Source organism: Acromyrmex echinatior, chromosome 2 (genome assembly GCF_024713525.1).
Source record: "Acromyrmex echinatior isolate Ae372 chromosome 2, ASM2471352v2, whole genome shotgun sequence".
Taxonomy (NCBI): domain Eukaryota; kingdom Metazoa; phylum Arthropoda; class Insecta; order Hymenoptera; family Formicidae; genus Acromyrmex; species Acromyrmex echinatior.
The window spans coordinates 26,020,011-26,047,857 of NC_141853.1; the positions used below are offsets into that span (position 1 = coordinate 26,020,011).

The 27,847-nt window shown below is 34.5% G+C and overlaps 2 protein-coding genes and 2 long non-coding RNA genes across 10 annotated transcripts in view; 2 read left to right on the forward strand and 2 right to left on the reverse strand.

Annotated features, from left to right (window-relative positions):
• LOC147910709 (uncharacterized) overlaps window positions 1-27,847 on the forward strand; it is a 96,224-nt gene that overhangs the window by 43,051 nt on the left and 25,326 nt on the right. The window lies entirely within an intron of this gene.
• Fadd (fas-associated death domain protein) lies at window positions 11,591-19,791 on the forward strand. Its single transcript, XM_011067157.2, has 5 exons — window positions 11,591-11,839; window positions 13,222-13,583; window positions 18,780-18,956; window positions 19,172-19,302; window positions 19,470-19,791. The coding sequence occupies exons 1-5, from the start codon at window positions 11,658-11,660 to the stop codon at window positions 19,602-19,604; spliced, it is 987 nt and encodes a 328-aa protein (XP_011065459.1). The 5' UTR covers window positions 11,591-11,657; the 3' UTR covers window positions 19,605-19,791.
• On the reverse strand, window positions 13,115-18,007 carry LOC105152730 (uncharacterized). Of its 6 annotated transcripts, none has more exons than XR_015544088.1 (4): window positions 17,538-18,007; window positions 17,318-17,373; window positions 16,456-16,698; window positions 13,115-13,420 (listed from the first exon to the last, which is right to left on the reverse strand). It is a non-coding gene; the product is annotated as an uncharacterized LOC105152730 (long non-coding RNA). The 6 variants fall into 6 exon arrangements; XR_015544089.1 differs by having other exon boundaries at window positions 16,575-16,698; window positions 17,318-17,426; XR_846992.2 differs by having other exon boundaries at window positions 17,318-17,426.
• On the reverse strand, window positions 20,129-21,666 carry eIF4E4 (eukaryotic translation initiation factor 4E4). Of its 2 annotated transcripts, none has more exons than XM_087402851.1 (4): window positions 21,510-21,666; window positions 20,883-21,064; window positions 20,460-20,777; window positions 20,129-20,385 (listed from the first exon to the last, which is right to left on the reverse strand). In XM_087402851.1, exons 1-4 carry the CDS (start codon window positions 21,537-21,539, stop codon window positions 20,271-20,273), a joined length of 645 nt encoding a protein of 214 aa, XP_087258977.1. In that variant the 5' UTR covers window positions 21,540-21,666; the 3' UTR covers window positions 20,129-20,270. The 2 variants fall into 2 exon arrangements, with proteins under 2 accessions (XP_087258977.1, XP_011065457.1); XM_011067155.2 differs by lacking the exon at window positions 21,510-21,666 and adding an exon at window positions 21,177-21,442.

Sequence of the window (27,847 nt, forward strand, 5' to 3'; positions counted from 1 at the left end):
TCCTTATGACCGTAGCTTCTATCAGATGGGTAACCTTCTTTTGGACATGTAATTATTGGACACGCAAGATTGGATACCGCACCGCATTATTGGACACTACATTGTTTGACACCGCGTTATTGGACACGCATTGCTGGACACGCATTGCTGGACATCGCATTATTCTTTGAAAGCAATGTTCCTTGCTTTCTTTGAATATGATAGTGTGCAAGGAGTCTGTTATATAAAATGTGCACATAGAAACGTGCAGGGACGTAGCCTGCCTTATTATTATCTATTAATCTTAGTACTAGAAATATGTTATTACAATTATTATTACAAATGTTAATGTTATTTGAAAAATGTTGGGTGGTGTCACAGACGGGGACGTCACATATGTGAACCTTTTATCTATCATTTTCTTATTTTTATATTATTAGACTAATCGCATCTTTAAATCAACGTAATTATGTTAACATTATATTCTTAGTATGACTGAATATGCGGGATTAATAAAACAAAAAAAAAACAAAAAATTTTATTTTTTATTTTTTATGTTTTATTAAAAAACAACACAAAAATATATATAATAAATAAAATAAATAAATAAATAAATAATAATATAAAAAAAAGAGGAAGAAATGTATATATATATATATATATATATATATTAACAATTTTCGATTAACCATATACAATTAAATAACTGATAATCTAGATTGTTTTAAAGATTTAGCAACGAACCCACTTAAAAAGCCGATTGCTGCCTGAGAAATGAAAAAAAGGGTGAGGGGGGAAAGAAAAAAATATTAAAAATCCCCCATATCATTCTTATACTTGTAGCTCTATACTACTAATACTTCGACAATGCTGCAGTGTCCACCACAAAATAATAAGTAAGGTATAGTAACGTACATGATGAGCTGCGAGCTCATTCATTTGTCGAAACCTAGGAATTTCGCGCGCAGTTCAGCAGACTGCCTTTCTTATAACAAATATCAAGCTTGCAGTTAAAGTCAGGGGTAGATCAGAGTTATGGCCAGCCATAGGGCGCACTCACGACGGGTATAAGTGACCACCACTCTGGGGCTTAACGCAAAGAAACTCCCGCGTGACACTTGAGTAGCATACACCCCCCCTCCGTCCCCCTCCCGTGCATTCCTCATCCGGCAATTTTCGAACAGTGAAGTCCTTCGTTACAGAAAAAAAATATATATATATTTATACCAGAAATACAAATATTAATAATAAAAGAGCTTATACACATATACATATACTCCGCATACCTGTCAAGTAGAACAATACCTACTGTTTTAATTTATTCTATCATTATATAGTTTATTTTATCATTATTATCCGTATATACAATAAGTCAAGTAAGAGCGTGGTCGACCAGTGTGATGTTGCACCATTTCATGTTATTAGCCTTGAGATAGGTTCGAATAGTTTCGTACGATATATCTAAACCTTTCTGCTTCAATTTTGCTTGTCCTTTATGCAGTGTTAAGCCAGGATTCCGCGAAAACAGATTGATTATTTTTTTTATCGTCTTTTTTGTCCACTTTGCATATCGAGCCACGTTCCGGTAAATCATTGACATTTTTTGCCACATTATATCGCTGCACCCACTTCTGTATGAATGATTTCGACTTTTTCATATATTTAGCAGCCGCTAATTGTGACATTTTTGGGTGAGGAACACAGTGCAGAGAAACACAGATTCATAGCGTGATGCGTATTTGGTACTCATGATGCTTAATGTGATTCTCTTAAGAAAATTCAATGACAACTGAATCTTCCTTGATAGTGCATCAAGGACAAAGGTGCCCTCTATGGAGTCATGATAGATTTAGGGCGATATCTTTTATTAGCTTTGAGTAAGGCCGACTACGATCTTACTTGATTTATTGTATATATATATATATATATAGAGTATGTATAATATATATATAGGGTATGAATATATATATATATATTCATACCTTATCTGCGTTAATAAATTACTGTATAAAAATAAAGAAGCACGAAAGAAATAAGGAAAGGGTTTTGGAGGTCATTATCTTTTTTTCCTGCTTCTTTCCTTTTCCAACAAGAACGCTTCTCAAGAAACTGCATACTGCAGCGTCACATTACAAAATACTTCCAGTGGCACCAACGTTCTGCTACTATCATATCCGTAAAATTAGACATTTTTGACCTATAATTCAGTTGACACCTAAGCCAACTAGTTTTGTTTGCATAGTATTTTAAAACAAGTTATTTTGTGAGAAAATGGAAATTTCGCGTGAAAATTTTCAGGCAATGATTTTTTACGATTACAAATGTAATCTAACTCCAAAACAACGTATGAAAACTTTGCAATCATTGGATTCCACACAATTTGACCGAAGCTCAAAAACAGACTCGTGTTAAATGGAGCAAAGAAATGCTCAAGAAATTTAATCGAGGTCGGTCAAATTTGATCTACAATCGTTACTGGGGACGAAATATGGATCTATTCGTATAAGCCCGAAAGTAAACAACAATCCACTGTTTAGATATTTCAAAATGAACCGAAACTAATAAAAGTTGTTCGTTCACGCAGTGCTGCCTAGCAAATAATTGCTTGTTTCTTCAGTTATATCAGACATGTGGCAACCGTGGCTTCAGAGGATCAAAGGACTGTAAATACTGATTGGTATACAATTTATTTGCCAGAAATCATAAATGAATTGCGTAGAACAAATCGAAATCGTCGCATCATTCTTCATTATGACAACGCCAGTTATCACACAGCACGTTACACAGCAATCAATGGTTTGATTTTTTATCCAGTAAAAATGTCGAATTGATGACTCATTGTCTGTATTCAGCTGATTTATCACCTAATGACTTCTTTTTGTTCCCAAACATTAAAAAGAAGATGCGTGGTGAGCGATTTGAGTTGTCTGAAGCAACTGTTGAAACATTTCATATACTGATTTTTGAGGTTATTACAGCCTTAGAGTGGAAAAAATGCTTCGAAAATTGGTTCGAGCATATGCAAAAATGTATCGATCTTAAAGACGAATACTTCGAAAAATAATAAAACCATTTATCGAATTTTATATGTTTTTTTTCATATTGTTTACAGAAACTTTTCCAGCAGCCTACGTAGACTAATCTAGTATAGTTGCACCGAAATGCAATTATCAATACCAAGAAGGACGAGGAAAAAGGAAAGGCAAATTTTGCACACCTTCTCTCCTCTTTCTTCAATTAAGCAGGAATTTAAGAAGAAAAAAGAAAACCGCAACAGTCTTAAACGCGTATTCTTTAAATGCTTCAAATTATCGAAAGAAAAGAGTCCACATTTTCGGCCTGCAAATATTGCGTCAGCATGCCCCAACATTTGTCTGAGGCTGGGGGTGTTACGTCCAGCGGACTTCCCCGACTCTTTTCTTTCGTAGAGATCTGGAATTCGTTGAAATAAAAAGACAGCTGCGAATAACGCACAAGTTGAGCGTTATAGAAGACTAAAAATTTTCTTTTCCTATACTAAAAGCTAAAACGAAAAATTCAGTATCTCCTCGTAAATGTCACTCTGAGATAAACTAAAAATCAGTGCACGTGCACGAGCGGCGGGACCAAAAGGACACCGAGTTTGTTGTGCTCCTCAGACACTGCGGCTAAAAAAAAAAATAATAAATATGTCATTGGAAGCGTAAGACCGACGCCAAGATACTTTTTAATGGTCAAGTCGCGGACGATTCTCATGAGTTCGTGATGACAAAATCTAAAAAGCGACACGCGACGTTCAGGGATAGATTCTGAATGGCCGATGCTGCGCTTTTTTGACGCACTGCGTTTTCCCATAAACATTAAAGTCATAAAATTTAAGAGAACATTTTTCCACACTACAAACTCCGGTCAACACCCTTTTCTCCCCCAAGATCTTAATTTTGATCTGAGAGCAAAGAAAAATCCTACTACTGGTTAACGAAATCTATTCCACCAATCCAAATCGAAATAATCGAGGGCGATTAGTATAAAAACCGCGGTTCCGCGGCCCTCAATGTAATTTTTCTCTCTGAGAGAGGGGAAGCTATAGTTGTCGGGATCTTTGAAAAAGATTTCATCCGATTCTCGAAGTTCTTTTTCTCCAGTAGAGTCAGTGCAAAACCATCTTAAAATCAACGGCACTGGCTGACTGGAGAAATTAATGAAGCGGTCTGCCGCCCAGCATCCCACAATCGACGGCACTCTCTCCGACGATCTCTCGGACACTCGATACATCGCTATCGCCAAGTAGTAAGTCTTAGATTTCGCTGCAGTACACTGTGTGTCCCTCCTCTTCTTGTGCTCCTTCTTTAAAGACGATCAAATTTTTAGTGCGTTCACGCAATTCTTCCCTTGTCACTGACACCTAGCGGAGACTAATAATGATGCACAATGATGCGCAATGATTCATCGCCCGTGTCCGCTTTAACATCGCGAAAAACTCTAGAGAACAATCTCCGCTAATTCAGCCCAAGAACAGATTCCGATCGTTCAGCCTCCAGCCTCGATTCTATCATCGCTATTAGAAATTTCTTACTCCCCTGTCTTCGATTTGTCCCCAGATTTCTTCCCATCCAGTCCTCCCCCTGTTTCACATCCGATATCATCACCTCCGATTGAGGAATTTTCCGTCTCGCATATTACCCCCTAATTCCTCCTGTTTAACCTGACACTTACTCTCCCGCTAGTCATCTTCCTCTCCTCTTTCATAACGCTCATCAGTTGAAATACATGTCCTACTTTATTCCTTCCATCCTTGACCAAGTGATAGTTGGCATCGCAAGATTCACCGCTTGCTTGTTTTCAGTCCCCATAGCATCCCTCATTCCCATCGATCCTCTTTCTCTCCAATCATATGAGGTTTCACAACTTTAATTTTCTTCTGCTCCTTCCAAATTCTCCACATAAACATCCGTATTACACACAAGTCTCTTTCCACACATACTCACACATACATAATAAATGCGTACAACCATATACTTCAGAATAGAGAACCAAAAGCTTATATCTTTATACTTAAGAAAAATGTATTACTAAATATTTCTTTTATTATACTACTATTAAATTTAACCCTCGTTAATTAATTTGAAAAAACTTCTTGTATTTACTATAAGCTCTCCCACGGTTGCACTTCGCCCTCTCCCCGATCACTTGGATTAAGTTCCATGACCGAAAGTCAGAACATACGGACATACTAGCACATCTGGCGTTAAAGTGCGCCCCTTCCAGCACACTGATCCAGTTTGGGCCCTTTAAATTAAAAGTACGTCCGACTCGTGTGTCCGTTTAGTGGAGCACAAGAGGTTTCCACTTCGTCCTCCATTCGACCTTCGGCTCCGTTAGGAGCCCCCTCAGGACGAAGCGAAGTGCTTCCCGATTTTCATCGGTCCTTCTCTACAGCGCCCTTGCGGGGCCTGGACACGACCAAATCTAATAAATTCGATTCTTGTTGCGTTCACCGTCAGCTCCATGCATGCGGAGCTTGGACGTAACAACTTTATAAGGTAAAAGAAGGAAATTAGAAGAACAAAAAGAAAATCAAAATCTAAAGTTGCAAAATAATTATTTTATTGTAAATAGAAAAATAGACGCTCGATTGACTGTCGCAGATTTTCTTTGTCTTATCCGGGATTCGAAGACGGTAACTCGTCGTCGCGGAGTGCAGTTGTCTCCAAGCAGTCGTCACGATAAGACGTTCATCTATACCACTGTCTCTTGTGCTAATTCTCTCTTGAAAAAAGACTCGAAGGTCTACTCAAAACTCGAAAATCTCTTGCGACTCTAATTCTATTTGATAATATCGCATTCTGCGCAGGTTCAACTCCGAGTATAGTTCTACGGTAAATCTAAAAGGTAACCGTCAATTATTATCTAAATTTAAGATCTATATAAATATATATTTCAAGTATATGTATATTTTAAATTATTATAAGACAATAATCGTTATTTTTACTATTGAGTATCTAAATCACATCTCTTAATGAAACTTTCCTTTTATTATTCAATCTAACGAAATAGTTTTTCTTTCGTTATTTCAGCACACACACACACACACACACACACACACACACACACACACACACACACACACACATGATTAATTACATTGTACGTATTTTTCGTGATCATTCATATCAAATCTCAATTTCAAATAATAATCTACTACGTAATAATATTTCAAACATAAAATACAAAGAGCATTCAGCACAGGATGTTTTTTGCGAATGTCATATATTTTAAATTCTTACGTTAAAGATACAAATTATAGATGTTTTGGCCTATATCTTCAGTGTACAATCTAAATAATATAAAAATAGTTTGCAGTCATAAGATTAAAAGAATTGAAATAAATAAAAGATCAATAATTCTCAGTCATAAGATTAAAAGAATAAATTAACAATAAATTTTAGTTTAAATACAATCTATGCTTGTGTATGTGTCGAAAAATTCTTGTTTCTATTCATCTTAATGAGAGACTTTTATATTGAAACGTTATGAGAAACGCCAGATTTCCAGATTCTAACAAGAGTAAAAATACAAAAGGAAACGGTTTTTGCTATTTTTAAATTTGGATCCTTTACTCTTATTAGAATCTGGAAATCTGGCGTTTCTCACATTTTAATATAAAAGTCTCTCATTAAGACGATTAGAGCAAGAATTTTTCGACAACATACACAAGCGTAGATTATACTTGAACTAAAATTTATTGTTAATTTATTCTTTTAATCTTATGACTAATAATAAGAATCATTGATCTTTTATTTATTTCAATTCTTTTATGCCCATTTCCACCAACATGTAGATTAACTTTAATCTCGATTCAACTTACTCTTCGTCTTTTTCTAAAGATTAGAAAAAGAGTAAGTTGAACCGAAATTAAGTTCTACGTTGGTAGAAATGCGCATTAATCTTGATGACTGCGAACTATTTTTATATTATTTATATTGTATACTGAAGATGGCCTGATATAGGCCGAAATGGCTATAATTTGTATATTTAACGTAAGAATTAGAAATATACGACATTCGCAAAAAAACATTCTGCGCGTGACTGAATGATTTTTGTATTTTATGTTTGTAATGCTTGCGAGCCACCAGTGAATTTATAAATCAAAGAACTGGAAAGGCAATAGGAGTTAAGCGCAGAAAACGTCGCGCAAATAATATATCTATGATGTGTGAAACTTCACTAAAACGCACTTACATGTTTCGGTTCATTTTTGAGCCTTCCTCAAAGACAAATTAACATACGAGTATATAAAAATTGTGAATAATAGTTATCCTGTCATGGTGAGTTCCCCTACATCGAGAATTTAAATGTCGGAATTAAAACCAAAAAGAGTGAAAGAAAAAAGAAAAGAAATTAGGAAATATCGTAAAATAGAATATGGAGAACTATTTAATTTATCAAACAATTTTAAGATTATAATTAATTATACAGTAAATATAGGATGCTCACAGAGCATCATATTATAAATACTACTATAAAAATAATTCAAGAACCGGCTCCTGATAATGTTGGCCAATCAGACACAATAAATCACTTTTTTTTAGTAATTTTCCGAGATAACAAATGGAAAAATGTATCATTAAAGCGTTAGTCAATTTCAAGAACAAGAAAGCAATCGATAAACATGCTAGAAAGATTCATTATTACGTACGAACGACACTGATTTCTGCACTTGATTCCTTACTGCCCTTCCTACCCTTTCCAGTTCTTTAATTTATAAGGAGTTTTGATTAGTTTGATTTGTTATACGGATGAATTTATAAATTTATAATAATATTTTATTATACCGTAATATTATATATTAATACTCTATTATTACAATATTCTGTTATATTCCTGCGCTTATTATCTCGGATTATATTAGATTCTATTATGATAATTTACGTCTCTCTTACAATATTATAATACATTATCTTTTCGATATTTACTCAGTTTTGTTACAAATATATATATACTATATACATTATATACATATATTTTATTATTCTTGGTAACCTACTATCCATTCTTTTATTTAGTATTGAATATTAAATAATAATATTAATAGACCTTGATTTTAAAATATTTAGATATTTTAGAATTTTCTTGAATTATATTACTAACGCCTACACATTACTGCGTTATATTTACTATTCCAGTTATATCAGATTGTAGATGGAGATGAATTATTTTATTATATTTATTTAATGTATTAGCTAAATCTTTCTACAATGCTCAATTATCACAAAGCGACTAGATACGCTTATCGAGCGATTGAATATGATTGGTTGGATCTATAAGTAACAACCAATTATGCTAATTTGTTAGGCGAGTAGGCTAGCCGCTTTGTCAACTTGAATGCGCTCAATGTGTTGCGATCCTACACTTTAAAATCTTAGGGTAGAGTCTTCATGAGGATGATATCCTATGCAGCGAATTCGCGTATCGCCAATCATATAACGTTTTCGGCCCGACCGAGTTTGCATTAACCTGAAGTAATGATGTTTCGTGCGCTCCTATTGGTAGAGCGTGTAACATCAATCAATAGCGAAGCATTTTCTAACCCAAGTTGGTGCAAACCCGATTGGGCCGAAAACGTTAATAGAATCATTTTCTTAGATCTGCTTGCGAAATTTGCAATCAGATCTAAGAGGATGATTCTGTGATTGGCGATACACGAATCCGCTTATGCACAATCCGCTGCATAGAATCACCTGGGCATATATGCCGCGTATTGCGTATCGCGTAACCAATTAGTAATAAAACACAAAATTACAACAGCGGATCGCTTCTGATTAATTGCGCGATTACGCGATAAATACACCTCATGAGACTTTAACCTCATTGATCTCTGTTACACGATACTTATATCGAAGTTATAACATCGATGTTATAAAATTGGCCAATCATAGCTATTCCTTTAGAATAGAATGAAGAATAGAATGACTATGATTGGCCAGTTTCATAACATCGACGTTATAACTTCGGCATAAAGGTGCCATTTTATGCTGACGTTCGACGCTCATTTTCGGTGTCAAAAGACGTCACGTGACCATTCTGCTTGATGATAGCGTCAAAGAAGGGAAGTTGAATTTGTCTATCAATTATGACCGCAACACAGACTCTTGCATAACGCATAGTGCATAAGGAAATCAATCAATTGAAATTCTTCTTTTCCATAGAATGGGAGGAAAAAAAAGATTCTGATTGTTATGCACTATGCGTTATGCATCATGCAAAAGTTTGTGCTGCGACCTTTAGCGTCGTCGCTGGATCTGTGTTCATCTTGATTCTCGAGCTGTATTATTTCGATTGATCTCGATTCAAAATAAAAAATGAACTTTGATGTACGTAATTAATTTTTACAAATTTTACATCTTCTAAATTTTGTGATCTTCAATAATATCATACAAACCAAATAATATATCTTAAAAATACATATATTATAACCTCAATTTTATCAGAACTAAAAGATTATATTGGGTCATCTAAAAAGTATCCGCGGTTTTTTGTCACTAGATGGTGTTGACCATCAACACCATCTAGTGACAAAAACCGCGGATACTTTTTAGATGATCCAATAATTAGCTAAAATATGAAATAACAACACTAACAAATTAAAAGTAATTTAGAAATATTTGTAACATTAAATTTAATATATTTTTCAGGATTAATCCCTCAATCTCGTACAAACATGCGGATTGTGTGAAATAATTTGCGAGCAAGCAAATATCGCGAATCATGCTTATTTAAAAGATTATACACAATACATAATTACATTATATTTTTATCCTATATTAGGTAAATTAGCTCCTATAACTGTTATATATATTAAAAGATAGACGTTTTATTATTTAATATATATTTTTATTTATTACTTAATTTAATACATGTTATTATTTAATATCTTACAGATGAAGTGATCATAATAAAAAGCAGAGTGCCAAGCATAAACAAAAAACAAATAGCAACAATGCAATCACATAAGAAAAATAGGTAATAAACTTGATAATTGTATCAAAATAATGAAAACTTTTTTTATTGTTTCTAATGTATTTAAATTTTGTATTTAGAGTTTGTTACGCCTATACAAGGAATATTATCTGAACAAAATTCTTATGAGAAACGAAGAAATTAAGTTGGAAGCTTAAAAACAAAACTTCATCAATCATGATGAAGAAATTCTCATTTAAGAAGTCCAGTTACGAAAATCTTTTTGAAATTTTATATAAATTTCCATTACCACTACGCAACATAAAAATTACAAATTTATGGCAAGAAGTAGCAAATGCTTTAAATGGAGAAAATTACAGCCAATGGAGCTAAAATAAAATGTACAAGCTTACATAATACATATCGACGAATAATTAGATCAGAAATTAGTGCCAGTGGATCTGCTCAAAAAAAAACAATGGAAATAAATAACCTCATTACGACTCAATGGAATTTTTATGAAATTCTTGCTTGTTGAAAATGTAAGAATTAGAAGATATTTTATATAAATATCAAAAATATTATATTTGATACAATCCGTAATGATAATTTTAATATTTATAGCACCATGAGTAATATTGATTTTGAAGATAATGTTGAAAACATTGAATCAAGTATATATTGAACATAAAATATATTCTCTACTATTGTACAAATATTAAAACTATAAATATAAAAGAACATTATCAATTTTCTATACTATTAATGAATATTAGAACACAATAATGTGACTTATTGTTCATAATATTTACTTTTTTTATAGATAGTGGGTCTCGCAAGAAAAGAAAGAAGAGTAATTCTGAAAAGTCTGCCAAAGCAATATATAAAATTGCAAAAGCATTGTGCAACGCTAACGATATATCTATTAATCTTCTGCCTATTCCAGTTCTAGATGAAATTAATGCATTTTTGTTAGGATGCCAGCTGCGAGAAATGCTTTACGCAAATGGCGAGAGATAATGAAAAAGTTTTTAGATACAATGCTTTAGACGCACATGCATAATTTTTATTTATTATATTATATATTGTTTTATAACATTAATTTAAATACGAAGCACTACGGTCTGAATGTTGAGATGTTGAACTATTATATATATTCATATAAATGAATTAATTTCAAAAATGATAATTGCGTGCCGATATGATTGTCGAACTTTCAACGCAATCAATCTGAAATATTGATAATCCCCTCAAATGGGATTTCCCAAATTAATCTTAAAAAACTATAATAAATTTATTGCGAAAAATATTGCCTCGGCCGGGAGTCGAACCAGTAGTCTAAAGGCTTAAGACTCTCGCACGTCGGAATGCAAGAGATCCGACAACCATATCGGCACGCAATTATCATTTCTGAAATTAATTCATTTATATGAATATATAAATGTATTATATAATAATTCAACATCTCAACATTCAAAGTAGTGGCGCTTCGTATTTAAAATAATGTTATTTAAATAAATGGTCTCCAATCTTATTATATATTGTTTTGTTTTTACATTATATATTGTTTTTCATTAATTATCGATATTATTAAATACACTGAATTTATAAATTAAAGTTTATAATATTAACATTGATCAAATTGCCGTAGTACTTGAGGGTCTCTAACTGCTACTATATATCATCGCTTCAAAATAGGTTAAGTTGTCGCTCAAAATTCGGTGTTGTAAATCCTTTTCATGGATTTCGGTTGTCGCTGGCAACAATTGTGGTCACGTGATCCTTTTGACGCTAAAAAAAAACGAGCGTTTCAGCGGCGCATGAAAAGGATTCTTAAAGTGTGCCGTGTAAACGTAGTAATTGTAGACAATAGAACGTTTTATAGAATTCCGCTGAGAACTTGTTTTAAAATAGCGAATTTGTGAGTAGCACATGTTTTGCTGTATTTCGTTGTATTTCGTGGCTTTGACAGATTTTCTAACCTCAATAGTTAACTTTTAAAACTTAACACTTGATATCTCGGTTCGGCACAGAGCGACACTTTTCAGTAATTATACAGTTTAATATAATCATTTCAAAAATCATTAAAATTAGGCTTATTCAATGCATGAAATGAAAGAATCTGGTAAAAAAAGCGTCACTCTGTCCTGTGATCAGAGATATTAAACGTTAAAGTTGATAACTATTGAGGTTAGGAAATTTGTCACAGAAACAAAATGAGGGTAATTCTTTAGAAGAACTATCTTCAATTTTGATAAAATTAGACTCGTTCGAATTTTTGCCTAAAATGAAAGAATCTAGTAGAAAAAGTCCGGAACTGTTTTGCGAAGCGAGATATTGAGCATTAAAGTTGACTAAAGTGTTACTACATAACGCAATCATTAATCTGTCATGTAGACAATGGAGTGTATAGATTAGTGCTTATTGATTCGCGACGGCTATGCTGCCCTGAACAAAAATAAAAGTAACACATTCTAATCCGCTTGGGGCCTAAACTGCTTAGAAGTTGCAGCCTAAACAGTAAAAAGACCGCTTTAAAAAGACTGTTTTCATACTCCACTGTCTTCATGGGTTAAAAATATTCCAAGTGAACACTGTCTAGGCTGCAACTTCTAGGCGATTAGGTCTCAAGGCTCGTGTTTAGATTCTCACCCGGGTGTTTTCCAGATGTCATTCTTGTTTAACGTTCAATACAAGGACAGTGATATCTGGGTGGCACTCGGGTGGGAATCTAAACATAGCCTAGCGGATAGAATTTTTTTTGTTCGTGGCGGCATAGCCGCCTTGTAATAAGCGCTAGTCTGTACACTCCACTGTCTACACGACAGATTATAATAATCGTGTTACGTAGTAACACTTTAATCAACTTTAATGCTCAATATTTCGGTTCACAGGGCAGCGCTTTTTTTTTGCCAGATTCTTTTGTTTCAATCAAAAACGCATCGAGTAAACCTAATTTTATTGAAATCGGAGGTAGCTTTTCTGAAGAATTATCCTCATTTTACCTCTGTGATAGATTTCCTAAATAGTTATTAACTTTCCCTCAATAGTTATTAACTTTAACGCTTAATATCTCGGATCACAGGGCAGAGCGATGCTTTTTTTTGCCAGATTCTTTCATTTCATGCAAAAATGCATCGAATAAGCCTAATTATATTGATTTTTTAGATGATTATGCTAAACTGTATAATTACCCTTTTTTTCTTTATTTTTACAAAAATTGATTTAATGTATTTTTAATAAAATTTGAAGTTCAAAATTGATCGGGTTCTTCTTAACATTTATCTTATTTATATGCCGCAGAATCTGGCTTGAAAAATTGAGTCTTTGGAAGTACAAGATGTTTGAAAAATATACCTTACTTTGTCAAGACTTCCTCAGTATAGCTGAGCCTTTCATTGACAGTAATATCTTGAATCAGATGAAATGTAACTATGCACATGAAATTGATTCAAAACGTAAATTGAGCCAGATAAAGGACCTCAAAAAGTTTATTAGATTACTGGAAAAACGAGATATTATGAGTTACAGTAATATAGAGCCATTATGGTGTATATCAAAAAAGTATATTCACAAGTCTGATTTAGAAAGCAAATTGCAAGAATATGAAAGTTGGCTGGAGGCTGTGTCACCATTATCTTTATGTAATATATATCAAAGTGAAGGTAAGTATTTTTTAAATTAATTTTTCTGATATTTTAGAATTTGAAAAATATTTATAAGATAACAAAAGTTTTTATAGATTTTTTCATTAAATATATAACATTATGCAAAGTTAATTCGAGAATTCTTAAATAATATAGTTAAGAATAAGATCATGTAAATAAAAATAAGAATAGTATAAGGATGACAAACTTCAAAAACATGCAATTTTTAGTTTACTAATATTCTTAGAGCATAATTTCTCTTTATTATATAGTGGAATATAACTTCTACTACACGGCTATGAGAAGTTAGAGAGATTCATTTGTACATTAGGGGCGGAGTATTAAAAAGAAATAGCATGTATTACATATAGTGAGAACGTTTGCACAGATGTCAACGCAACATAATCTATTTTAAAAGGATGCTAAAGCTGTCTGTATTATCATTTCCACTCAATGAAAAATGTCCGAATTGGATTTGTGAATTACAAAATTGTTATTAGCTGCATTGGATTTTATGAAAAAATCGAAAAAAAGTTAAAAAATTCACTTTTGGCTATCACCTCAGGTATATATATTTATTTGATGTAAGAGTTTTAGGTCTGTTCTATTCTAATAGAGATGTAGGCGTAAACCGTAAAAATATTGCTGATCACAGTCGATTCTTCTCACTTAACTGTGATTGACCAATTTCTTACGACTTGCGACTCTATTGTAGAACAGGCAATAGAGTCCATATCTTAAAAATAAGCATGTAATTGAGGTCATTCACATTACTGAAACGAACGAGTTTATAGAATTAAGATTGAAAGTCTAGAAGAAAAGTTTTTTCAATAAGATTAGAAACAAGACCGTTTATGTTAAATAACATTACTTAAAATACGAAGCGCTACTACGGTCTGAGTATTGAGATGTTGAACTAATATATATTCATATAAATGAATTAATTTCAGAAATGATAATTATGGTTGTCGGACTTTCAATGTAATCAATCTGAAATATTAATAATTCCCCCAAATTTCCCAGATTAATTTTAAAAAATTGTAATAAACTTATTGCGAAAAATATTGCCTCGACCGGGAGTCAAATCCGGATCTCTTGCATTCCGTGCGAGCGTCCTGAGCCTTTAGATCACCAAGACACGAAATGCGTTGAAAGTCCGACAACCATATCGTAATTATCATTTCTAAAATTAATTCATTTATATGAATATATATTAGTTCAACATCTCGACACTCAGACTGTAGTAGCACTTCGTATTTTAAGTAAAAATGTTTTCACCGAGTGGAAAATACGTGTACTTATACAGTTGCTTTGCTAAGACTGGGAATGTTAACAGAGCGGAAATTCTGTGTAGCAGTAGTTGCGCGGTCTTGCGATAGATGGTGCTGGCATATGTTAGTTGTGGGAAATCTGACTCAATGGATAAGTCAGAGTTCTTTTGACAAGCCCACGCTTGTCGTGTGATGTGATAAAGAAATTTACAATCGAGACTTAATTTGTAACTGTAAATATAATATTTATTTCACGAGTACAATTTTATACGAACGTACAGGACGAACACCTCTATTGATCTCATAATATAATATTTCTTTTTTTATTATTTTTTTACGCTGCTAGGCAACTCGTTACCAACACAATCCTTAAGCTTACTACGCTCGCTGCGCTAGTGAGGCATTAAGAATTCCCCACATAGTTAAGGACAGATGTATGCAGTTGAGTAAGACAAAACGATATATTGGGTCATCTAAAAAGTATCCGCGGTTTTTTGTCACTAGATGGTGTTGATGGTCAACACTATCTCTTAGATGACCCAATATAATAAAGTTCGATAATCGGTTTAGCATTCCCTTAAGTATTAAGGGAATGCTAAACCGATTATCGAACTTGATCGAGGTAGTAGACTTTTTTAATTCCAAATTTAATAATAATGACATCTTTGATTCATTTCTTGCATTATATTATATCGTTCTGTTTTACTCAAACGCATAGTTTGAGTAAAGCGAGAAGCATAGACTCTTGCATGATGCATAACACATAAGGTATAAAAAAATGAACTAATCAAAGTGCTTTATTTCCTTCCTTTCCGTAAAATAAAAGACTCTAATTGGTTGATTTTCTTATGTCTCATGTTTTATGCGTTATGTATAAATCTGTGCTTCCCGATTAAGGATATATCCACACAACTTGCATAACCGCATAAACGTATATGCATAAAGAAAATTATCGCATTTTTCTTATAAAGACACAAATAAAATGTGATTGGATAATTTTCTTTATGTATACATTTATGCGGCTATGCAAGTTTGTATAGATATACTCTGGGAGCACAGACTCTTACATACCGCATAATGTTTGAGAAATTCAATCAATCAGAGTTCTTTATTTCATGGAAAGGAAAGAAATGAAGGACACTGATTGGTATATTTTTTTATATATTATGTATTATGTGTTGTGCAAGAATTGTTGCTTAAGACAGAATGATATATATATTGGGTCATCTAAAACGTATCCGCGGTTTTTTGTCACTAGATGTATGTTGATGGTCATATATCTGGTGACAAAGTACCGCGGATACTTTTTAGATAACCCAATATTATATAATATAATGTAAGAAATAAATAAAAAATGTGAATCTTATACTGATATTCATAGTCAGGCCTTATATTTAAGGCTTCCTTAAATTTATCTTTAGATACTTTACGAATTATTTCATTGGCTGCTGAGCATCTGAAGATAAATTTAAGGAAGCTTTAAGTACAAGATCTGACTAAAAATATGGGCATTAGTTCTACAAACTCGGTTCAATTTGAAAATTTTTCACCGAATGGAAATGATGGTAAAAACAAGCAGCTTTAGCATGCTCTTAACACTGAAAATTTTTATACATTACATCACATGGTGAAAGGATTACATGGTGTGCTCAGTTTGAAAGTCTCTCTCTAAAATTAGCTCTCTGTCGTTTCTCTATTTCTCGTTTCGCAAGGCTATAGCCACAGTATAAGTACATACAGTATAGACACGAGCGTCGGCACCTTTGATGTAGTAGGTCTCAAGTCACATGATTCGCCGTCATGTTGTGGATTGGAAAGGCGCTCATAAATTTGAATTTTTATAAAGTTATAGAATGATTTTTCTGGAAAAAAAAAACAATTCGGTCATGTCATGAAAATTGTTTATAGTATATTTTTAAATCAGAATTATATAATAATATAATATATATAATATATATATAATTTTTATATAAAAATAATATTCACATTAATAATAATAATAACAGTAATAAGTAAATTAAAAATAATAATTGATTAAATACTATATAAAAATTGTAATTGAATAATCATATATGAAAAAGTCATATATTGCACGAAAATTGAAATTAAATGTGAAGTTGTAATTTAATATACGCACACACACATGCACACACACACACACACACACACACACATGCATACTTTATTACGAGAATATTTTATCATATACAAATATAACAATCTACACAATATAGCGTCTCCGAAAAAATTTGATTTAATTTTTTAGTAAAACTTAATTTTATTAACCCTTTATCACACTTTTCTCTTACAAATTATTAATATTTAAAAAAATATTAAGCTTTGTACGAACGACGTACCACGCCTCTCACCCGTGATACTCATGTTTGGTCCGATTTCCTCATTACGAAGATCACATAATATTGTAGGCGAAAGGGATAATTATATTTTATGGAAAGGAGAGCTAACTTAATCTAACCTAACCTGCAATTTCAACTTGCTGAAGGCAATCACATTCCTAGTTGAAAATCGCATGCGCACTAAAAATGGGAATCACATAAAAAGTGTCCTTACTGTATGTACTTATACTGTGCTATAATTATAAAACGCTAAACATGAGACGGTATTCATAATCCGTTTTTATTTTAAAATCATCTTAAATATAATGTTTTAAGATGTTAATATAGTCCTCAGATTGACTTACGATATCTTAAGATTGACTTAAGATAGTTGTAGGGTCTGAGCACAAGAATTGTTATAACACTTATTTAGAGACTTAAGTTGTAGACGTAAGTAACGCACAAGCTTTGGCGTATGTGACATATTGCGACTATTTGCCGTCTCTTAGGGCTGCCGCAGATAAAATTTCTGTAACAGTAACCTTAAGACATGAACTTAAGCCGATGAGTCAAGAATGCTACTTTAGATCTACGTACTTTAATGGAAATAGAAATAGCAGTAAACTTATTCATAAAGTGAATTTCAACCGGTTGAAATTCACCTTTTTGTGAGGTTAAGGATAAGTTTACTGTTATTTCCATTTCCATTAGATTACGTAATCTAAAGCAGTATCCTGATTGATTCATCGGCTTAAGTTTACACCTTACGCATACTATTATGGAATTTTGTGTGCGGCAGCCCTTAGAGACACGGTAATAAGTTGTATGTCATACGTAAAAGCTTATGCATTACTTAGGTCTATAACTTAAGTTTAAGTAAGTGTTACGACAATTCTTATGTTCAGACCTTAAATGTAAGAATCGACTATGAATACTGATCTGTTTCGCGTCATGAAGTTAGTACTGAATCTTTCCTTGTAGAAGGAAAGATTCAATACCAACTTCATAACGCGAAACAGGTCGGTATCCATAGTTGATTCTTACATTTAAGATTGTTTTAAGTCAATCTTAAGATGTCGTAAATCAATCCGAAGACTGTATTAATATCTTAAGACATTATATTTAAGATGATTTTAAAATAAAAATGGACTATGAATATCGCCCCATGTTTCGCGTTTCACAGTTGGTCTGCGCACTTAGAGACGACGCGGAGCAAAAATAGGTGTGATTTGGCCAAACTTTGGGAGCACACCATGGCCGCGATCCGTCTCACGCTCTCAATGCTTAAAAATAATTTTATCCTTGTTGTTTGTCAAATGTTAAATGAAGACAAACGATGCTCATGAGCGTGTCAGCATGAATCGGACCACGGCCCATGTAATCCCTCCATGCTACGTCATGTATGTATATATATATATATATATATATATATATATATATATATATATATATATATATATATATATATATGGAAGGAGAAATGAAGTTATAAGAGTACTGAAGTTAGGAAAGTTCCATTGCAGATACATTAAAATAACTTGATAATATGTTGAAATAGTTATAAAATAATTTGATAAGCGCTAATAAATTATATCTCTTTACAACAGTTTTGGTACCATCACTAGCATCAAAGTCTTGCTCAGAGCATGCATGCAATTCTATGTTATCTCAATTGTTAATAGAAAATTCAACTAAACCATTCAGTAGTTCACAAACATTATATTGTAATTCTGAGCAAAAGGAACACTATAATCTTTACGAAAGAAGAAAATTACAAGAAGCAGGTATTTTTAAAATCTTGAATTATAACTTTTTTTTTATTCATAACGTGTTTATAAGACCTAATATACATCAAACAAAAAATTGAAAAAGAAACATGATAAATTTTTTATCACACTCTGTGTGCATGTATATACAGTGTGCGCGCCTACACACAAACAAGACTATAATCATATTGTATATGTATATATATATATATATATACACATGTTTTTTAAAGTGATGCTACAAGTCAAAGACAGACTAGGTCGATCTTGGCGAGATGTAGCTAGACATTTAGGTATTACAGAATGTGAAATCGATGCTATACAAAATAAATATCCTTATGATTTGAAGGAGCAAAGCTATGAGGTAACACACTTATAATAAAGACTTAAATATATGTATAATATATGTGTGTGTGTGTGTGTGTGTGTGTGTGTGTGTGTGTGTGTGTGTACTACATGACACATGCTTAGGTAGACATCTAAAATATATACTCAGATTGAACTTAATACTGAAATAATTTGTGTTTACAGATTTTAAAAATTTATATATTGCAATCCGACACTGAGCAATGGGCCATAAATCTAATACGTGCCTTAGAAAAGGGAAGACGGAGAGATATTAAAGAACTTGTGGAGGAATTGATATTAAAAAATAGGAATATATGATATCAATACAAGATTTTTGTACGTGTGTTATATTAGAGCTAATATATATATTTCTCTTTCTGAATTGACACTTTAACTTATCCTGTTTTCCAATAAAATGTGACATAATTTAACAATGAACAGATTTGATAGTATCTAATTTATAAAGAAGTTATATAACTGATATAAATAAAAGTACGAAAGCATATACCACTACTTTTTTATATTTATAAAAAATTCTTGAGTATAATTGTAACTACTGTACATAAGTGTTAAATGAGATTACAAGGATTTATTTGTCGAAAAATAAGTACAATTACATTTAAGAATATAAATTTATTCAAATCATATAGTTAATTAGTCACAAAAATACAGCAGCCCGTATGTGCGTATCTCATCAATCATAGGTGAGCTATATGTATGTATTCTATATTTCTTAAACTGAATCTTTATATTAATAATATATCCATTTATTTCATTTTAATGTGATTTATTAATTTTAATTTAATCTGTTATTATAGAAACATAACTACAACAATATAACATGCTTTTGAAAACAAAATTTTTATTTTTTTTTTAACATAATGCAAAGATATATTTCCACACAATTTTATTATCTGATGATTTTTCATATTAACATATTTGAATGAACAACTTAGGGGTGATATCATGAATTTTTAATGATATTTAAAGTGTATAAGTATTTTTCGTTTGACTCCCAGCTTTCACCATAGTATCTTTATGTACTTGATATCCCATAGTTGTTTTAGATGTAATCCTTAATCTTTCCTTGAGTTTTCGGCTAAAATCACAAATTATCATACTAGTAAGCTTGAAAAGTCAGAGACAAAAAATCGAAGTAGCTTGACATCTTACCCAATTTCCATAACACTATCTGCACAATCTGCATTCGATGTCCAGATACCAAGTTTGTCTCCTTTTGGCCTGACATTTACTACAGCTCCGCAAACGTCATCAGAATATTCGTTGAAGGCTTCCCCAATCATACACAGTAGAATTTCTAACCAAAAATTATCTAGATCCGTAGTTCTTTGCTTTTTATCTAGATTTATTAGCCATCGGCCACCACATTTGTTCTGATCATCTTCCCACATAGGCCGAATTCCTTGCTTAAACATGCTATAGTCACAACCTTGTCTTAACTCAGAGGCTGTCTTTATGTGGTTATACAAGCTGCACATAACAAAAAAAAACGATTTTCCTTTACTATAGTTCATATTTTACATTTTGCAAATCTCTTGCATGTTTTTCATGTTTATTGAAAAAAAATCCAGTTACCTCCAGAAATCTTCAGCTGTATCAAAGCTCGTTATTTCCCGCTGGCTTTCTTCCCATGTTTTAGTTCTATCAGGCTCGTAATACCACAGAGTCCAGGTGTTTTGCAATGGATGTTTAATTAAGTATTCAGGCGGAAACTCGCCAGGGCTCGCTACTTCCGTATTCTGCTTTCGATCGATTTCCTAGAAAGAGTTACGTCATTGTTTACCCGACATCAAAAGAAATCGTCTTAGGATCGCATTCAGACGCATCGATTCGGAAATTATGAGCAACCTTATGCATGATCGCGCTAACCTGTACGATGGTCACAACGGATTGTGTGCGCATCGTTTTGCCGATCGGTTCCACGCCACCCCTCGCAATCGCCCGAGATATTTCCGGCAATTATTTATAAATGATCGATAGGACTGACGCGGCGGGGCACCTTTACCGAACGAAAAAACGCTGCAAACTTCGCGGATCACTTTCTACGAGGAAGAGGGTGAGGGACGCAGAGGGAGAAGGATAACGAAAAGAATGTAAAGGATCGACAGAGAATTGCCGCACGATATCACGCTTTGTTTTCGCCGTGATCTACGTCGTGTGGACGAAATTGACATTTCTACATGATTCGATTCATCAACATACCTCGATTTCTTCTGAAATACTTGTAGCCATGTCACTTGATGTTACACGCTATACACGACGCTTGCTAACTCGTTCTCTTGAAGCCGCGAACTAGCAGCGAGACATCTGGCAGTATTGTTTCAACTTTAAAAATTTAATCACCAGATTTCTAGTTCCAAATCAACAAACTTCTATTAGAGAGAGAATTAAATAGTGTTTTCGACTCGATTTGCTCCCATTTGGGTTAGATAATAGGTTTGTTCGCTTTGCATGAAATCCCCAAATTTTTGCACTTAAAATGAAATAGATATATATTTAGCTTTTAAAAGAGAGAAAGCGAAGAGGCCGAATGCAAAAAGTGCGAACAATGCGACCAGACCTAATGTTCTACTATTGGTTGTGTTATATATTCCACCAATAGGAAAGCATACAACGTTATTAATCCAACCTAAGTTGGCGTAATTGGCTTGAGTTGAATACACTAAAAGGAATGGGAAAATCATTTTTGTGAAGAAGAAAACGGGCTTATTCCACGATTTCGAGGCTCAAAATCATGATATAAGCTCATCTTCTTCTTCAGAAGTGTTTATATTGGCCGTAACTGTATGCCGTAATCTGTAACTTTCGGATCTACAATAAAGTTTTAAGTCTTAAACCATAAAATGGACGAATTATAATAAATTATTCTTTTCGACAGAGAAAAATAATCTACTATGATTCGACTGTAATTAGTTAATTTCTTATAACTTAAGGCTTAAAACACCATTTGTAGATCCGGGGTAAAAAAATCACTTTCGAGTATTCCCTTTTTATAATGGAATAAGAGAGAAATATTCGACTATAATTAGTCTATTCGTACAGGTTATGACATACGGCATACAGTTACGGTCAATATAAACGTTCTCTTAGAAAGAGACACTGTCCAATTACATACACTCGACATATTGGATGCAGCAGACTCTTGCATAATGCATAATGCATAGTGTATAAAGGAATCAACCAATTGAAATTCTTCTTTTTCATGGAATGGGAGGAAAAGAAAGATTCTGATTAGTTAATTCACATAATATGCACTATGCATTATGCAATATGCAAAAGTCTGTGCTGTGGCCAATAGAATGGACCATCGATGGCAGTGGTGGAGGTAGAAATACCTGGAGTAGAGAGTGGAGTAGAGTAAGAGCAGACCCATGCACTCGGTTTGTGTTCCGATAATTATATCGAAAATATTCTTTTTAGTTACAAGGTTGATAATGTTATAATTAACGTAGCTTAAGGGATCAGCTGACATAGTTTCATTTACTAACAAATGGTTCTACATTAGTGCAAGCTGATTGCAAGTTTGTTGCAACAGCCAATTTGAATTGTTGATTTCAAAATACAAGCTTTAGATTGGCTGTCGCAACAACTTGTGATCAGTTTGCAACTTATGTAGAACCGGCTTTACGAAACGCAGCTCTGTTGAGTGAGAGGGGAGCACAGACTCTTACATAACGCATAATACGTAATGCATAAGAAAATATACCAATCGAAATCCTTTGTTTCCTTCCTTTCCATGAAATAAAGAATTCTGATTGGTTCAATTTCTTAAGGGCTTCACATATGAAATGCATAACAGAGCATAAACATAATATAAGGTTGTTAAACCAATGAGCATCTTATGTAAATCAATATGGCGACATTATGCTAGATACTCATTGGTCCAGCAGTCTTATATTATGCTTATGCTCTGTTAAGTCGGTTCTACATTAGTTGCAAGCCGATCTCAAGTTTGTTGCGATAGGCAATATGAAGCATTGATTTCAAAATACATGCTTCAGATTGGCTGTCGCAACAAACTTGCGATAGGCTTGCAACTAATATAGAATCAACTTTATGCATTTTATGTGTGAAATCCTTTTATACCTTATGTGTGATGCATTTTCATGTGTGAAGCCTTTTAGTTACAGCGCTACCAATTTTGTAACTAAAAAGAATATTTTCGACACAGCTATACAACCGTAGTTTCATGTGACCCCCTTAGAATGCCGTTTCATGTACACGAAATCGAAATAAGGGAACGGATTTCTTATTAGAAATGAATTTACTAGCATTCCGTTCCGTAAAATCGTAATCATGCTACAGGCTCTCGACTCTGTGGGTGCAACCATGCAACGGAAACTTATGCAGCGGAATAGTGGAACACGGAACAAGAGCAGAACCAATCACAAGAATTCCACAGTTTTTGTTATGCGGTTTCGAATCCCTTCACCTCCATGGAGCGCAAGCGGAATCAACAGCAAGTCCATAAATGACGTTTAAATATTGTATTTGTCATTTATTTTTTATTATCATGTATCTAAGTACAGAATTAAATGCATTTCTCATTAAAAATAATGATTAAAGATGTTAAAATTTATGAAATTAGTCTTAATGTGATTGTAACCTTTATGAAATAACGATTTATGATTGGTTGCGCAAAGTTTGCGATGCGCTCATTACACTACATGGATATTGGGGGTTCACATTTCAATGTAACAAAACTGGCGGAATAATAAGTAGTACAGAAATTAATTATTAAGTAATTATCCAGAAGACGCTCCTCACCTTCAATTTTAATGAAATGCTCATTCGACGCATTTTTGCATAAAATGAAATAATCTGGCAGTTAAATGTTGTGTCTAATCCCGCGAAGTGAGATTTAATCGTTTTAAAGTTCACAACTATTTAGGTTAGAAAATCATAATCACGAAACACTGGAATGCGAGCATACGCTGTGGTCACATAATACCGCATCACATATGGCCATTTTGAGAATATGACTGTTTACTAGAAGCATCAGGTTTTCTCGGTCGCCAATAACAATCTCTGGCGGAGGCACTATATAGCGGAAAATTTAAATTTAAATTTGTCCGGATTTTGATGACCATCCTGTACAAGAAAACAAAAATTCCGGATACAGTCAATGTTTACACAAAGAATGAGACGTCTCCAAGACACAAGTAACAATTTAGTCCTTGAAACGCAAACGATTGATCGTGAGAAGTTCTTCAATTACTTCAGAATAACATCGGAATTATTTAAAGAATTGCTGGATTATAGTTGGACTAAGTATATATAAAAGAAGAATATGTCGTATTGAAAAATAAGAATTATTATTAATTTTCTTCTTCAAAGTTGTCAAATTCTCAACCATCAGCAATAGCAATATCAATATAGCCTACAATCGCCATGATTTCGTACCGTTTCGGCCATGATTTCGATATAATAGAGAAACTTCTTACGGAACGGAATGCTAATGAACTCATTTCTATGTATTGAATAGAAGCATTTTAATTAATAAATACCATTAAAAATTATTTCTAATTTTTCATTCCGCTTTTCCGCTCAAATTGTACTGCAAGTAACATTAGGTGTATAACTTTGCTTCCACCGTTTTCCTATAGATGACTTTAGTGGTAAGTGGTGGTCGAAATAAATAGATCATAGACGTCATACAATAAACTTGGGCATCTGTCAACATAACCCCATAGAAACATTAGTCGATTTGTGTCTGTATCATAAAGTTATTCTCGATTGAAAATGTCAGTTTACGAACCAAATTCTCGTCATTTGCGGGAGGTTTTAATTTTCTGCTTCAATATGAAGAAATCTGCGGTTGAGGCTCATCGAATGCTCTCAAATACTTATGGTGAGGCCGCTATTAGTGAAAGAACATGTGAGTGATTTCAACGCTTCAAGAACAGTGATTTTGACGTCGAAGATCGGCATAGCGGTGGAAGAGAGAATGTTTTCGAAGATGCAGAATTGGAGGCATTACTTGATCAAGACTCGTGTTAAAATCAAGAAGAATTGGCACGATCATTGGGAATGACTTAACAAGCCATTTCAATACACCTGAATCATGGGAATGATTCAGAAGTAAAGAAATTGGGTGCCGTATGAGTTGAAGCCGAGAGATGTTGAACGGTATTTGTTTGCTTGTGAACAGCTGCTTGAAAAGCAAAGACGAAAGGGATTTCTGCATCGCATTGTGACTGGGGACGAAAAATGGGTTCATTACGATAACCCCAAGCGCAGAAAATCATGGGGAGTTCCCGGCCATGCTTCCACGTCGACGGCCGAATCGAATATTCACGGCTCCATGGTTATGCTCTGTATTTGATGGGACCAGCTCGGCGTAGTGTATTATGAGCTGTTAAAATCGACTGAAACAATCACAGGCGATCGGTATCGAACGCAATTGATGCATTTGAACCGAGCATTTGAAAGACAAACGGCCGCAATACAACGAGAAACACGATAAAGTGATTTTACAGCATGACAATGCTCGACCCCATGTTGCGAAAGTGGTCAAGACATACTTGGAAACGTTGAAATGGGAAGTCCTACCTCCACTGCCGTATCTTTCTCCAGACGTTGCTCCCTCTGACTATCACTTGTTTCGATCAATGGCACACGGCTTGGCTGACCAGCACTTCCGGTCTTATGAAGAAGTAAAAAATTAGATCGATTCGTGGATCGCCTCAAAAGATGATCAGTTTTTTCGACGCGGGATTCGTATGCTGCCCGAAAGATGTGAGAAAGTAGTGGCCAGCGATGGACAATACTTTGAATCATAAATGTATAATCAGTTTTTTACAATAAAGTCTCGAATTTCGGAAAAAAAACGGCGGAAGCAAAGTATACACCTAATATTAGAAGAACAGGCAGAACAGAACACGCGGAAACGCGGAAATCTAGTAAAGTTTAGTTAATTTTGTCTTCCGCGTTTTCACGTTTCCGCATTTCCGCGCTTCATGTAATGGTATCCTGTCGGCCCCTTTAGATGTGGCCACTCAGTTCTGATCCTTGCGTGAGAGCCTTGATAAAGCGACAGACGTGGCAGAACAAAGGCTCCGACGGTGAAGTCGGTCCCTGTTGTTAACGAGGTCACCTTGAGTGTCACCTTTCCCCTGCTGGGCCCGGAGCTTTTGCCGCTGATGCCGATGACCTCGATTGAGGATCGAGAGCGTGGCAAGCGTAGGCGTTGGACCAGAGCCTCGGAAATTAGAGAAATTTCCGAACCTTGATCGATGAGCACGCGTGTGGTGTGCTGATTGCCGTGACGATCAGCGATGGAAACTCGCGCCGTTGCGAGCAAAATGGCCTTGTGGTTGTTGTCGCGTCGCACCGCCGACAGTGAGCTGACTTCTTGAGGTTTCGGTGAAGCGTACGCGTCATGTAACATGGAGTGGTGACGAGACTTGCACGTAGCACACGTCTTCGTCGAATGGCACTTCGCGAAAGCATGAGAGCCGAGACAGTTAAAGCACAGCTTGTGAGTTTCGGCGACGGCCTTGCGGTCGACCGCGGATTTTTTCTTGAATTCTTCACATACCATCACGTTGTGTTTTCCCTTGCATAGGACGCATTGTGAAGATTCGGTGTATTTTTTGACGTGATGCGATTTGGCAGATCGCGACGGGTTGTCGGAGACCTTGAGCGATTGTGGTTTGGCGGCTGTAAGAGTAAGTGCTCTTTGGTTTATGAAGTTCATTAGCTCTTTAAGAGTGGGCATGTCGCTCGAGGCGCGTGAGAGTGACTCCCACTCCAGGCGAGTTCTTGGATCGAAGAGCTCGACGGCAAGATGAGTTAGTAGATCGAAGCCATGAGAGTTGATAGGCCTATCAATGTTCTCCTGGCCGTTGACTACCCTGGTCAAGGCGTTGAAGACGCGGTTGAGCTCCTCCGCACTTTCGCTCTTCATCTTAGCCACGGTGGTAAACTTGGAGAAATTAGAGCGAGATAACTCTCTCTTATTTTCGTACCGCTCGCTTAGCAGCTCCCATGCGCGTGGATAGTTGTCTTCGGTCATCGCTAATGGTTGAATCAGTTCCTTGGCAGGACCCTCCAGACAAGTTTTCAGGTAATGGAATTTCTCAATTGCTGAGATTGATGAATTGTTTCCGACAATGGATTGGAAGAGATCTCGGAATGTAGGCCAGTCTTCGAATGCGCCAGAGAACGAACTAATCTTGAGGCGAGGCAGCGACGGTTTTCCGGAAGACACATTACCTTCTGAGCTCGGTTCTTTCGCAATGAGTTTCGTCCGATACTCGTTCAGCAGTCCTCGCTGCTGCACGTACGTGTTTTCGACGGAATCGACGAATTGAGACGTGTTGTACTCACTCTCATCGAAGGCGTCCTTGTAATGAACTTGAAGAAGATCGTGTTGCTTCTCAAATTTCGCCCACATCTGGTCGAGAAGCGCCAAGCGGGATTCGACCGTGTGGTGGGTGATGTTGGCCGTCCCCAATTTCTTCAAATTGGTTATTGACCTGGCCATGCGATCATGGATGTGGCGCTGGGAGTTCAGCAAGACGTTTATTTCGTCACTC

Excerpts from the sequence above, each read along its gene's own strand:
- eIF4E4 (XM_011067155.2), bottom strand. The coding sequence starts at position 21,209 with ATGCGCACACAATCCGTTGTGACCATCGTACAG. Across the intron at positions 21,065-21,176 it reads CCGTTGTGACCATCGTACAG|GAAATCGATCGAAAGCAGAA; the intron begins GTTAGCGCGATC and ends AACTCTTTCTAG. Across the intron at positions 20,386-20,459 it reads GATAGTGTTATGGAAATTGG|CCGAAAACTCAAGGAAAGAT; the intron begins GTAAGATGTCAA and ends TTGTGATTTTAG.
- Fadd (XM_011067157.2), top strand. The coding sequence starts at position 11,658 with ATGGATTTCGGTTGTCGCTGGCAACAATTGTGGTCACGTGATCCTTTT. Across the intron at positions 11,840-13,221 it reads TGTTTTAAAATAGCGAATTT|AATCTGGCTTGAAAAATTGA; the intron begins GTGAGTAGCACA and ends TATATGCCGCAG. Across the intron at positions 13,584-18,779 it reads TAATATATATCAAAGTGAAG|TTTTGGTACCATCACTAGCA; the intron begins GTAAGTATTTTT and ends TCTTTACAACAG.